Source organism: Lepisma saccharinum, chromosome 27 (genome assembly GCF_977018435.1).
Source record: "Lepisma saccharinum chromosome 27, izLepSacc3.1, whole genome shotgun sequence".
In the NCBI taxonomy this organism is placed as follows: domain Eukaryota; kingdom Metazoa; phylum Arthropoda; class Insecta; order Zygentoma; family Lepismatidae; genus Lepisma; species Lepisma saccharinum.
This window is the reverse complement of record NC_139255.1, coordinates 47,171,431-47,186,593: the sequence shown is the minus strand read 5'-3', so window position 1 is coordinate 47,186,593 and position 15,163 is coordinate 47,171,431. Positions and strand designations below refer to the sequence as shown.

Genomic DNA, 15,163 nt, shown 5'->3' with positions numbered 1-15,163 from the left:
CTCTGGTGGAGGACATCCACAAGTGACAAGAGGAGTAGCGAACCACGTGATCGATCCTTTCGGCAAATGTCCTCCAGCAGCGGACCACTTCAGTCGTGCTCCATCATCTCTGTCACAGCAAATCTTCGGAATGCCCACGTCATCTCTTTTCTTCAACAATGAAAAGGACCTGTTTGCTTTTTGCCCTGCGAGAACCTCCACAGTCACTCCATTACCGTGGAAGAAGGGATCTGTCCGGTGTTTCTTCTTCTTCTTTTTTTTTTTTGCTCTCTTGTGGAATCCCGCTTCTTTTGTGCGGAAGAGTGCGGGAAAAGGTAAGTTTTGTTCTTTTCCGCTCTCCAAAGCCACAGTTTGTGTGCTCGGGTTTTCTGTTCGTCGACGTACCGGCCCGCATGAAAAAGAGAGGACCATTATTCTACCCGACTCATTTGTTCTTGAGGAACTGGGCACACATTGAAGATCCGGCTGCATAAAAATACCGTATCCCCGAGCATTCTCAGAGACAGGACATAGTACACTTTTCTGCCGCTGCGGCGCTCATAGCGTGTCATTCCACGATACTCCGTTTACACAGTTTCGCATTGCCTTGTAGCTTTCGTAAGGTTAAAAACAGACCAAATTAATGCGATACGAAGTTAGTTATAATGTTTTTTTGTTAATTTGTGTTAGAACTGAATCAGCTCACTGCTCTGTGTTTTTCTGTAAAAGTAAAAGCTGTAGAATGAAGGGAAGTTCGTTTCATGAATTTCCTATTGTGCAGGAAAATGCTTGTCCTACGCCCTTCTTATGTTCAGATACGTTAACACAGACCTGACCTACAGTTGAAATTGTAATTTGAATAACTGAATAAGTTTCATAAACGTATTAACCTATAAACTCTGATCTAGGTGGTAATCTCAAGTTTTGTATGGGAACAAATTGGATTATGGAGTGTTACCTATTTGTGTACAAAATGAACTGATTCTGAAGTTATTTCAAATCATGAACTTTTACGTTAAACACAGAGATAGTAAAATTGAGGCCAGGAGAGAATGTCTATGTTGAGAAAATATACAGAACGACTAAGGTCTTTATTTTCAAAAATGTTTGTTCTCTTTTGAAAAAAAAAACTCAGCTTCATGAAAAGGTGCTTCAGTTTACAACAACACAATACCAATACTTCTACTGTCCTGACATCTTCTGGCCATTTATAAAAGTTTTGTGTCAATTCCAAGTTAAATGAAGAACTTTTATGATGAATTAAACTTACCGTTAGAAACCAGAAATGTCCACACAAAGACAAAGAGTGCTCAGAACTCATAGGACCTCCGATTGTAACAATGTATACTATGTATATGATTGTATAGCCTATGTGCAGGTTTCGAGAGTTTCAAACCCCACAGTCCCTGGTTCCTCAATCAACTGGCATGATCGAGAAAGCAGGACACCAAAAACTGCCGGCAGATAGCGCCACAGTCTTCAACTTGCAAATCTTCAAAGGATTTGCAGAGATTTACACTCTATTAACTGCAAGCCTGCGAACAAACAGAGGGTTGAATGTACCATAATGCCCGTTCGGAACTTGCTTCACACTCAGACTCGCAATCACAATTAACACTGATGGTTCCACGATGTTGCAAACAAAGGAATGAACCTTGTCCGGATCAACGTGGTGGTCACGTAAGCAGCTTTGTGTAAGGCCCAGTGTGTTTTATTCGGCAGTTTCGTTGGACACGGACGTTCAGGTTCCATTCACTGGATCTCAGGGAAGAGAAGGAGCTTAGAAGTTGTGTGTCCAATTCAAACGCCTGAAGTTGTCTTTATGCACTGACTCCTATCGTCAACGCAGGCACCTACGTGCTGAGAAATACATTGTTGTAGATGTACAATCACAGACACTTCTGAGCTGTAACAATCCCATTGAATTTCAACAGTTCAATACATCCCATAACTGTCCGTGATTGTACGACTATATTCCTTGCCACTATTAGTGTCATAGATAAACGAAGCACTATTGTGAAGAATGTAAATTATATCTCCATATACGCCAAAAGTGCCTTCCTCTAATTTGCAGGATTTGCACCTGTCTTTCGTTACTAATTGTTAACCAACGGTGACTGCAGCCAATGAGAAGACTTACCTAGTCATCTAGTCCATACATGCTTCCTTACGGGTACTTCCAAATTGCTCAACATGAGAAAATCGGTTACAGTGAACTCAACGCTTTTCGAACCCTAACAAATCACTAATCTTACATACGAGTCAGATGCATAGAAATATCCATATCTACACACAACAATACTGGTAGTAAGCCAGACCCCTACAAGTTTCAAAATCTATTAATAATTAGCTCTTCAGTTGCTCATTAATGCCAGTGATAGTCAGAACCCTTCTCTGAGTAATTAATGCCCTCCATTACCCATTAGTACCAGTTGTAGAAAAAACCCAAATTGTTTATAAAGCCTATCAATAACTGGTTCTTAATGGCCAACTGTATCAGTCGACAATAAACGGAATCCAACAGGTCTCCAAAATTTCCTTCACATCCACTACAAGACTAGTAAGCCAGAACCAATCAGGTTTCTCAAACCTATGTGGATCTTCATAACCCAATCATACTGGTGTACTAACCAAAACCAATAATGATTTCCAAACCTCTCCATTGCCCAATCATATCGGTGTGGTAGCCAAACCCCCATAAGATTATGAAGCCTATCAGTAAGTGGTTATTTAATGCCAAGCCTTACCAACATAGCCAGAACCCAGCAGGTATGCAAAACAACAATGACTAACTCTGTTGAAAACCAATCCAATAGGTGGCACGACTACACTCTACGAGGTGTGGTTAGAAAAAACCGGACTGTTGCTACAAAATCTTTTATTCGTTATTTTGTACAATATGAACATTATCCCCTTCAAAGTACTCCCTTGCACTATCGACACATCGCTCCATACGAATCTTCCATTGGTGGAAACACTACTGGAAATCATTTTCTGAAACCATGTTCATGACCTCCGTCGCTGTTGTTTTCACAGATTTTACGGTCTTAAATCTGGTTCCTTTCAGTACTGATTTGACCTTTGGGAATAAAAATGTCGCACGGTACGAGATCCGGCGAATAGGGTGGATGTTCTAACACTGGGGTCCCATACTCTGCCAATAAAACCTTGACTGACAATGCCGCGTGGGCAGGGGCATTGTCCTGATGAAGAATCCATGACTTGCTTTTCCACAAATCAGGTCGTCGTTTTCTTAATCGCTCACGAAGGGTCGTGAGCATCGTAATGAAATAATGTTGGTTGACAGTTTGACCTTCGGGTACACAATTCGAATTAATTCACCGACATTTGCAATGTTTGATTCCGTTTTTGACGTGCAAGGCCATCCAGAACGCGAGTCGTCCACGATCACTTCTCGTCACTCTTTAAACCTTTGAAACCACTCAAACACTTGAGTGCATGATAAACACTAATCTCCGTACACTTCCTGAAACAAAGGGCCTCCCCCATGGCGCAGTGGTAGCGTCATTACCTTGTAATCGAGGGGTCCCGGGTTCGATACCCGGTGGAGGCACAAGTGGTTCGGATCCCACTTTAAACTGTAGGTCCAGTCCCAATTAGCCTTACTGTGCATAAAGTGGACTTAAAAACACCAACTCAAACTCAAACTCAAACTTCCTGAAACAAATCATACGTTTCTGTGGTGTATATTCCGAGTTTCATAAGAAACTTGAGATTGATACGCTGTTCCACTTTCACACTTAACATTTTTCCGACGGAGCACAGATGTACGGTTCACTTCGTCCACAAGCTACAGAGGAACTGAGCGCCGCGCACCCTGGGCAATCACACAGTCGATAGGCAGGATATCAGGTTATACACTCATGCACCGCTTGACCTTGACGCGCTTGCCGTTTGTCGACAGCAATATCGGTCCGGTTATTTTCTAGCCACACCTCGTATATCTGCATTTATGTACCGACATTTGTAAAGTAAGTTTAGGCGAACTGCGGCTGTGGGCTTGAGAAAGCTTGAAAAAACTGAATCCAGCCTAAAGTTAGGGAGACTGTGATTTGAGTCTCTATTATTTAGTGGCGCTTTTCTGCCACTTTTAGCTCATAGGAGGATGAGTGATGATAGGACGATGAAATTGTTGAAGGGACACTAACCACTCTGCCACGGAGGTCAGAACCAGATAGGGACCAACGAAAGCGATCACCGTAAACAATACTTGAACTGAAGAGCGAAGAATAGATGGAGCCACTCAAGAAAGACTTAAGGGGGGCGTTAACACGATGGTTCCTAATTTCACCCGGACATCTTTGAAGTGACCAATCATGTTCCTCCTCGAGATTACGTCGATTCCTTCGAGAGCTCCGTTAACTGCACCTCCCCCTTGTCTGCAAAACTTAGGGAGATTGCAGGCTCGAATATTAATCTAGGAAGCGAGGGCGGACGGGGGGTGCAAAAACGATGCAGTTAGCGCCATCTAGAAGCTATTAGGCGTCTCTTAGCGAAGCTCTTGCGCGGGAACGTTGCATGGCGCGCCTCCTACGCTCAGTGTAGCAAGATAAGGCCTGATAATTGAGCTGTGGGGTGAAAAAAAGAGGGAAGATCGCGGCGAAGAAGGCGAGAGATGGGGCGAAGATCGCAAGCTTCTGCCGATAAGTTCGCCTCGCAACGTAATCAACTTTCAGAAGAGGAACCGTGTCGATGGAGAAAGGCTGATGGGATATTAAAGGCGAGGACGATATCGCTTTTTCGGTGCGTGTGTGTGCGCACGCACAATGAGGTGTCGGGAATCCCACACGAGCCTCGCATTAATCTCTCTTGAAGAGGGTTCTGTTAGCGCTGTGCTCTGACACGGGCAAACATCATCCACAGCTAATAATAAATCAGGTTTTGCAATGATTCCAGACACTTTTTAAAAAGTGTTTCTTATGCGTCAGGGCTTGGCTTTAGCGGTGACCTTGCCCGTTATTAATATGTTTCAAAGGATGTTTAATTTGTGTTATTTAGCGTCGCTTTTATGCCAGTTTTGGCTAGTCGCGACGATGAACATGACATTAATGAAGATACACCCACAAAGAACACCTCACGGATGGCGTAGTGGTAACGTCGCAGCGTTTTAATCAAGCGGTCCCGGGTTCGATACCCGATGTACGTTGCACAGTGGTTTGGACCCCACTTTAAACTGCAGGTCCAGTCCCGATTAGACAACAAGTGAATTCAAACTCACAAAGACCACCAATGACCAGCCTGGGATTCGAACCTGGCGTTGCAACGCGTTGTGCTAACCACTCAGCCACGGGGGTCTACGTTCCTATAACTTGACAAGTTTAAAAACAAGACGCTGCAAATAGCTGTTGCGCATCTCACACCACATTTCCCCACTCCATTCTCCGCAGCGACGTTGGTTCGCAGTGTTGCAACCAGGAGGGAGCGGAATGGTCTGAGGATTTTCAACGAAATTTGTATTCGCTTTTTCCTGGGCTGTTTTCTACCTGTCAGAGTACAGAAATTCAGCTCATCTTTCGCCAACGAATCTTTTCCTTCTTTTAAAACTTGGCCTCCCCGATGGCGCAGTGGTAGCGTCGTCGCCTTATAATCAAGAGGTACCGGGTTCGATTCCAGGTGGAGGCACATAGTAGTTTGGATCCCACTTTAAACTGTAGGTCCAGTCCCGATTAGCCTTACTGTGCATAAAGTGGACTTAAAACAACACATCAATCCAATCCAATTCTTTTAAAACTTGAAAAACCATCCATTTAGATACTCCCATGGCGGCGCTTGTGGACTCGACAACAATATACTCCTTCTGATTTCGCAAATATGTTGCAACATTGTAAACAATTTATCTGGCCTGTCCTCTAAGGGGCTTTCCAGAGCAGATTGTGGATTTCGTTGGACCCGGCATGATTTGATTTTTGCATTTCAAAAATATGCAGCCAAGAGTAAAGAGCAAGAACATTTCAATGCTTTAAAAAAGAACACAGGCAGACGTGTTATCAGATTGCCTTCTCGTAGTGATTGTTGTACGATAAACAAAATAACCCCCACCCCACTCGGCTTTAAAAAAAACTAGGTCACTGCTCGATGTCGCATTCAGAAAATGAAGTCATTCGCCCAGTAGTTTCTCTTCGTTATAAACGTTAACTCGCGTGCGTAATACTACAGTTTACGATCCGCGCACCGCACGCATTTTCAAAGACCGGATTAAATCAAATGAACCACTGATAAACTGATATGAGCCGGCACCGTCAATCCACACAGTAAAAATAGTTTGTCATATTTGTTTTAGCTTAATTTTGCTGAGTTGGCACCACTCGTAGTCTCAAGGCCAGACTAGTATGTAGAAGAGTGGTGGGGAGGATGACGTAATAGGAAGTGCTCCGCAGCGATCTGCGCATATTGGGACTTAACTTGTCAGGCTATAAGCATATAACGCAAACAGTAATTGAGCCGGCACGCGCAGCTCAGTAGATCAATTTAAACTGTAGGACCAGACCCGATTGGGCTATGTGCATTAACTTGAGTACAAAAACAAAGTATTTTTCCTACAAGTTACATCTATTTGGTTACGTCATGTTGCCTTTCTTCGAGGAGCCACGTTTCGATACCCGGTGCAGGCACATAATGGTTTGGATCCCAGTTTAAACGAAGGTTGTTAAATGTCCATGAACCCATAAATTGTATTGGATTTTATTGTGTTCCGCTGCAGGACGGGGACCTTTTTCCCCGCACAATTTGAATTCGGTCCAAGTTGCGTATTGTTACATTGAAAGAAGGTTCCTGTGCCGTATATAAATTGATGCGGGGAAAAAGGTTCCTGGACCGTATTTATATTCATCCTGAAAAAAGGTTTCTGGATCAAATTGAAATTGAGCCGGAAAAAGGTTACTTGCCCGTATTTAAATTAATCTGGGAAAAAATGTTCCTGGACCGTATTTAAATTGATCCAGAAAAAATGTTCCTGGACCGTATTTAAATTGATCCAGAAAAAATGTTCCTGGACCGTATTTAAATTGATCCAGAATAGAAGGTTCTTGGACCGTATTAAAATTGATCCAGAAAAAATGTTCCTGGACCGTATTTAAATTGATCCAGAAAAAATGTTCCTGGACCGTATTTAAATTGATCCAGAAAAAATGTTCCTGGACCGTATTTAAATTGATCCAGAAAAGAAGGTTCTTGGACCGTATTTAAATTGATCCAGAAAAAATGTTCCTGGACCGTATTTAAATTGATCCAGAAAAGAAGGTTCTTGGACCGTATTTAAATTGACCAGAAAAAATATTCTTGGACCGTATTTAAATTGATCCAGAAAAAATGTTCCTGGACCGTATTTAAATTGATCCAGAAAAAATGTTCCTGGACCGTATTTAAATTGATCCAGAAAAAATGTTCCTGGACCGTATTTAAATTGATCCAGAAAAAATGTTCCTGGACCGTATTTAAATTGATCCAGAAAAGAAGGTTCTTGGACCGTATTTAAATTGATCCAGAAAAAATGTTCCTGGACCGTATTTAAATTGATCCAGAAAAAATGTTCCTGGACCGTATTTAAATTGATCCAGAAAAAATGTTCCTGGACCGTATTTAAATTGATCCAGAAAAAATGTTCCTGGACCGTATTTAAATTGATCCAGAAAAGAAGGTTCTTGGACCGTATTTAAATTGATCCAGAAAAAATGTTCCTGGACCGTATTTAAATTGATCCAGAAAAAATGTTCCTGGACCGTATTTAAATTGATCCAGAAAAAATGTTCCTGGACCGTATTTAAATTGATCCAGAAAAGAAGGTTCTTGGACCGTATTTAAATTGATCCAGAAAAAATGTTCCTGGACCGTATTTAAATTGATCCAGAAAAAATGTTCCTGGACCGTATTTAAATTGATCCAGAAAAAATGTTCCTGGACCGTATTTAAATTGATCCAGAAAAAATGTTCCTGGACCGTATTTAAATTGATCCAGAAAAGAAGGTTCTTGGACCGTATTTAAATTGATCCAGAAAAAATGTTCCTGGACCGTATTTAAATTGATCCAGAAAAAATGTTCCTGGACCGTATTTAAATTGATCCAGAAAAAATGTTCCTGGACCGTATTTAAATTGATCCAGAAAAGAAGGTTCTTGGACCGTATTTAAATTGATCCAGAAAAAATGTTCCTGGACCGTATTTAAATTGATCCAGAAAAAATGTTCCTGGACCGTATTTAAATTGATCCAAAAAAAATGTTCCTGGACCGTATTTAAATTGATCCAGAAAAAATGTTCCTGGACCGTATTTAAATTGATCCAGAAAAGAAGGTTCTTGGACCGTATTTAAATTGATCCAGAAAAAATGTTCCTGGACCGTATTTAAATTGATCTAGAAAAAATGTTCCTGGACCGTATTTAAATTGATCCAGAAAAAATATTCTTGGACCGTATTTAAATTGATCCAGAAAAAAGATTCTTGGACCGTATTTAAATTGATCCAGAAATCCAGAAAAAAAGGTTCTTGGATGGTATTTAAATTGATCCAGAAATCGAGAAAAAAGGCTCCTGGACCGTATTTAAGTTGATCCACAAAAAAGGTTCCTGGACCGTATTTAAATTGATCCACAAAAAAGGTTCCTGGACCGTATTTAAATTGATCCAGAAAAAATGTTCCTGGACCGTATTTAATTTGATCCAGAAAAAATGTTCCTGGACCGCATTTAAATTGATCCAGAAAAAATGTTCCTGGACCGCATTTAAATTGATCCAGAAAAGAAGGTTCTTGGACCGTATTTAAATTGATCCAGAAAAAATGTTCCTGGACCGTATTTAAATTGATCCAGAAAAAATGTTCCTGGACCGTATTTAAATTGATCCAGAAAAAATGTTCCTGGACCGTATTTAAATTGATCCAGAAAAAATGTTCCTGGACCGTATTTAAATTGATCCAGAAAAAATGTTCCTGGACCGCATTTAAATTGATCCAGAAAAAATATTCTTGGACCGTATTTAAATTGATCCAGAAAAAAGATTCTTGGACCGTATTTAAATTGATCCAGAAATCCAGAAAAAAAGGTTCTTGGATGGTATTTAAATTGATCCAGAAATCGAGAAAAAAGGTTCCTGGACCGTATTTAAATTGATCCAGAAAAAAGATTCTTGGACCGTATTTAAATTGATCCAGAAAAAAGATTCTTGGACCGTATTTAAATTGATCCAGAAATCCAGAAAAAAAGGTTCTTGGATGGTATTTAAATTGATCCAGAAATCGAGAGAAAAGGTTCCTGGACCGTATTTAAATTGATCCAGAAAAAATGTTCCTGGACCGTATTTAAATTGATCCAGAAATCCAGAAAAAAAGGTTCTTGGATGGTATTTAAATTGATCCAGAAATCGAGAAAAAAGGTTCCTGGACCGTATTTAAATTGATCCAGAAAAAATGTTCCTGGACCGTATTTAAATTGATCCAGAAAAAATTTTCCTGGACCGTATTTAAATTGATCCAGAAAAAATATTCTTGGACCGTATTTAAATTGATCCAGAAAAAAGATTCTTGGACCGTATTTAAATTGATCCAGAAATCCAGAAAAAAAGGTTCTTGGATGGTATTTAAATTGATCCAGAAATCGAGAAAAAAGGTTCCTGGACCGTATTTAAATTGATCCAGAAAAAAGGTTCCTGGACCGTATTTAAATTGATCCACAAAAAAGGTTCCTGGACCGTATTTAAATTGATCCAGAAAAAATGTTCCTGGACCGTATTTAATTTGATCCAGAAAAAATGTTCCTGGACCGCATTTAAATTGATCCAGAAAAAATGTTCCTGGACCGCATTTAAATTGATCCAGAAAAGAAGGTTCTTGGACCGTATTTAAATTGATCCAGAAAAAATGTTCCTGGACCGTATTTAAATTGATCCAGAAAAAATGTTCCTGGACCGTATTTAAATTGATCCAGAAAAAATGTTCCTGGACCGTATTTAAATTGATCCAGAAAAAATGTTCCTGGACCGTATTTAAATTGATCCAGAAAAAATGTTCCTGGACCGCATTTAAATTGATCCAGAAAAAATATTCTTGGACCGTATTTAAATTGATCCAGAAAAAAGATTCTTGGACCGTATTTAAATTGATCCAGAAATCCAGAAAAAAAGGTTCTTGGATGGTATTTAAATTGATCCAGAAATCGAGAAAAAAGGTTCCTGGACCGTATTTAAATTGATCCAGAAAAAAATTCTTGGACCGTATTTAAATTGATCCAGAAAAAAGATTCTTGGACCGTATTTAAATTGATCCAGAAATCCAGAAAAAAAGGTTCTTGGATGGTATTTAAATTGATCCAGAAATCGAGAAAAAAGGTTCCTGGACCGTATTTAAATTGATCCAGAAAAAATGTTCCTGGACCGTATTTAAATTGATCCAGAAATCCAGAAAAAAGGTTCTTGGATGGTATTTAAATTGATCCAGAAATCGAGAAAAAAGGTTCCTGGACCGTATTTAAATTGATCCAGAAAAAATGTTCCTGGACCGTATTTAAATTGATCCAGAAAAGAAGGTTCTTGGACCGTATTTAAATTGATCCAGAAAAAATGTTCCTGGACCATATTTAAATTGATCCAGAAAAAATGTTCCTGGACCGCATTTAAATTGATCCAGAAAAAATATTCTTGGACCGTATTTAAATTGATCCAGAAAAAAGATTCTTGGACCGTATTTAAATTGATCCAGAAATCCAGAAAAAAAGGTTCTTGGATGGTATTTAAATTGATCCAGAAATCGAGAAAAAAGGTTCCTGGACCGTATTTAAATTGATCCAGAAAAAATGTTCCTGGACCGTATTTAAATTGATCCAGAAAAGAAGGTTCTTGGACCGTTTTTAAATTGATCCAGAAAAAATGTTCCTGGACCGTATTTAAATTGATCCAGAAAAAATGTTCCTGGACCGTATTTAAATTGATCCAGAAAAAATGTTCCTGGACCGTATTTAAATTGATCCAGAAAAAATGTTCCTGGACCGCATTTAAATTGATCCAGAAAATAGATTCTTGGACCGTATCCAGAAATCCAGAAAGAAATCCTGGAGCGAATTGAAATACTTTGCAGATAAAAAGGTTCCTTACGGTCCAGAACCTGTTTACGCTTGCCGATTTTCTCTCCTGGACCGGAATTGAATTTATTTAAAATTCCTGGACCTTTATCAACCCGGCTGTAAACTGTAGGCCCAGTCCCTATCAGCCTGTTTGTGCACAAGTTGCACTTAAGAAAAACTGAAAACGTTACACTTCTGTCTCCCGAAGTTTAATCGCGACGACGAGGATGAATAATGAGATGCTATGAAAGTGATGAAGGGACACTCACAAGTAACTCCGTGCCGCTTTACCATTGGTAGATTCACGTGTACAACTAAGTTATGAAGTTAAGTTTGTTACTTGCCTGGCCCCGCCACACTTGACCTCCGCACTCGAGGTGCGGTGCACTTCGTACTCGACTCAGATTTGTCTAGGGGTATCTTTCTTTGTACGACAATGCACGTGGGTTGCTACAAGTCAACATAATTATATAATTAACTACAAGAGACAACGGATAACCTTTGCGAAACCTTATTGCTATAGGGGATAAATTACCTTGTCCAGCAACTGTGAAATTAAAAACTGAAATTTTGGGTATTTTCTATAGTTTAATTAACGTAAAATTTGAAGTATATAAAAGTCGTATCCGAACGTTCAATTCTCTAATTACCGGGCCAAAACTCTAATTTTGATGTTGGAAATCTCTATTGTTTGTGCCTGGATGCTTTACATTTCATGAATTACATCTGGAGTACGCTTGTCACAAGGTAGACTCGCGTAACTCCAAGAAACGTCTTAACAGGCGCGAGGTCGCCCGACGTGTACATTTCTCATCACTCCACGGTGACAAGGCACTAGGCTGCACCGTAATTACTTCAAAATAACATCCAGTACAAACTACCTTTTTACCTATAAATTGGACACCAAGGCACTAGCTTGCCCGGCAATCCAATCTCTTACAGCATCCGTTTCGGGAGACCTGTCCTCCGATCCTAGCTGACCGAAGCAAAAACAGCCTCTCCCTTCCAAGTCTCAGTTCCAACAGCCGACCTCCCCCACTCTCATCTGGGAGTTTATATATGTTTGGTTGGCGTCTGTTGCCAACGGCCCTTCTTTCAAAATTTTTAATCTTTAACAGCTAAACTGCCCGCCTTTTCCTGAACGTTCGAAACACGAAGAAAGAACAGAGAGCTACATGGTTTTTATAAATGGAATATATACGAACCTAAAAATGCATAACAAATTGAGATACACTTATCACAGAAACATATTTTTATACACGTAATTACATAATTATTTAACATATTAATGAATATTGCAATAAGGAAAAAATACACTGTTGCCCTGACACGGGGGCAGGGTAACAAGTTTGCCCCATCTCTCCCTTCTCTATAATTCAAATATTTACGCTATCTGATTCTCTTTTCTCAACGTACCTCTGGTACTCCTGAGGGTCCTACGTCAAGCAAACCTGTTTCTAGGCAACACAAAGTGTTGCCTGGTTCTTGACGCCTGACAAATTATCGCAAGCTCGCAACCTCTGAAGCTCTACCTTCAAGGAAGTCAGCTTCAAACTTCCCTACAAATCTTGAAGTTTTGGACACAAGCGGATGCAGTTATGAGCTCTCAGCTTGGTATTAACATGCCGTGTTCCACTAACTAACAATATGGTCCAGCGAATATCAGCGGAGAAACTTTTGAGTTTTTTTTTTTCAAGTTCATATTATGCACATATAGGTTATTCGGGACTGGGATCCGAACCACTATACTTTGTCCCGGCAATCTCTGGACCGAGCGAACAAAAGCAAGTATCTGCGCAAGTAGTGACGCGAGACGGCTCCACCAATGAACACGTGCGAGGGAACGGGATTGCGTGGAAGGGGGTGAAAGACAGCCTTTGTAGCAGCTTCGCACGTGCTTGTACTGCTTCGTTTCCTTCTCTTCCGTTATGCGCGGCCTTTCTGCAGAGATTGCCGGGATAGAGTACACACACTTTTCCGGGAAGAGCGCGCGCTAGTTTGTTCGCCCAATCGCTTTCGCCCCTTCTCCACCGTTTTGCGCGGCCTTAATCCACAAATTCCCGAGACTGAATGTACATTCCTCCACCGTGTATCGAACATGAACCTCTTGATTACAAGGTGACAAAAGAAGGCGAAATCGGACGACGAAAGAAATACCTCCTACTAATATGTCCACGGAACGGTTAAGGCCCGTTTCGCCTTATTGCGTTTTTACCACCCCAATACAATTTAAAATGATTTATGTGTCACGAACTTTCTAAGGCGAAACGGGACATCCCATTTCGCCTTACACAGAAAAAATTTCCCACCAGGGAATATTATCGACATGAAGGGTCATTATTATAAGGAGCATATATTGGAGGCTATCTAGACTATGTGCGAAGCCTGAAACCTGAGAGTAGAATACAGAAGAAAAATTGATTATAAATTGTGAATAAAATTACTCGTTTCAATTAGATGATGGTGATTCTGGAGTTAGCGTCAGGAGTTGGCAACCTGATATGTCAGGAGTTGGCAACCTCATATGTCAGGAGTTGGCAACCTCATATGTCAGGAGTTGGCAACCTCATATGTCAGGAGTTTGCAACCTGATATGTCAGGAGTTGGCAACCTGATATGTCAGGAGTTGGCAACCTCATATATCAGGAGTTGGCAACCTGATATGTCAGGAGTTGGCAAACTGATATGTCAGGAGTTGGCAACCTCATATGTCAGGAGTTGGCAACCTCATATGTCAGGAGTTTGCAACCTGATATGTCAGGAGTTTGCAACCTGATATGTCAGGAGTTGACAACCTGATTTCTTACTAGTATTTTACAAATTAGCCACCCTTGGCATGGCAACGAGATTTCCTTGAAGGCGCCGAGAACGAGAAAAATGGGTGTCTATCCACTTATACACGGTGTTCAGGGTTTCCCTCCTCCATAGCCTAGGAATACGTGTCATAGATAGTGAGATAATCCAGATCTCGGGATCAACATAAGCCACTGATTATTATTAATGTATTATTAACCTAACCTAACCTAACCGACAGGAGAATTGGAGCTAAGGTACGCAACATCACAAGCTCTGCGCTCCCATTATGAATTACCCGTCAAGTCGATAATATTCCCAGGTGGGAAATATTTTGTGTGTAAGGCGAAACAGGATGTCCCGTTTCGCCTTAGAAAGTTCGTGTCACATAAATCATTTCAAATTGTATTGGGAGGGGGTGAAAACGCAATAAGGCGAAACGGGAGGACACGCAGGGAACACTGCTTTCTATTTTCAATTCTAAAAGATTGTAGAACGTTAGCAACAAACGTGCATATGTTCTCTAAAACGTCCACAATTCCAACCAGATTCAGTTTTTACATTACAGAATACTAGTGATGAAGATGGCGGTGCTGAGGACAAGCTAGAAACAAATTTACAGCCTTATATTCGAACACTACACAAGTTCGCCTGTGACCCGTAACAAATTTCGAAATAAGAAATAAACAGGTAAAATAACAAGAAAACCGATATTGTTTTTGACTTACCTTCAAGTCTTTTAAAGCAGTCCAGTTCACGGAGATAATTTTCGGGATATCTGGGCGAGTAGAATTCTTTCTTGTCAGGGTCTCCAAATGTGAAATTATGGCACTGAGGACTGTTTTCGATTGAGATCAAAGAGGATGAGTCTTTTAGCATCAAATCTGTTTCCTTTCCTGTAAATAAAACGAATAGTATTGGTCAGAAAGAACGACAAAATATGACAAAGCTGTGCATACAAGAAAAACTATAATGGAAGAAACAAATTTCAATATTAGGAACATTCAAACCATTATTTATAGTTTGGAGTAGATGCCAAAAGATGGAACAACAGCTTTAAATGCAATAATTCTTAAATATATACAGAACAGGTGTAAACTTCAAGTTCGGACATGGTTTGAAAAGTATATTAACTATGAACGTAAAAGAATAATATAGACATACATAGCCAAAGGAAATGACGGCATATGTAGTACTTGAAAACAGATTATACTTGCGTAAATGCGGTACGGTATACAGAAGTAAATTTCTGATTTACAGTCGAAACAAAATTATTCTGGGTAATATACACGTGATAATTAATGAATTTAGGCTAACAGGCCT

At 40.1% G+C, this 15,163-nt stretch overlaps 1 protein-coding gene across 1 annotated transcript in view; it reads right to left on the bottom strand.

Annotated features, from left to right (window-relative positions):
* The window catches only part of Neto (Neuropilin and tolloid-like), a 621,542-nt gene that overhangs the window by 222,906 nt on the left and 383,473 nt on the right, over nt 1-15,163 (bottom strand). Inside the window, exon 3 of the mRNA XM_083113526.1 lies at nt 14,569-14,736. Coding sequence (XP_082969652.1) covers nt 14,569-14,736 — 168 coding nt within the window. The remainder of the gene's footprint in view (nt 1-14,568; nt 14,737-15,163) is intronic.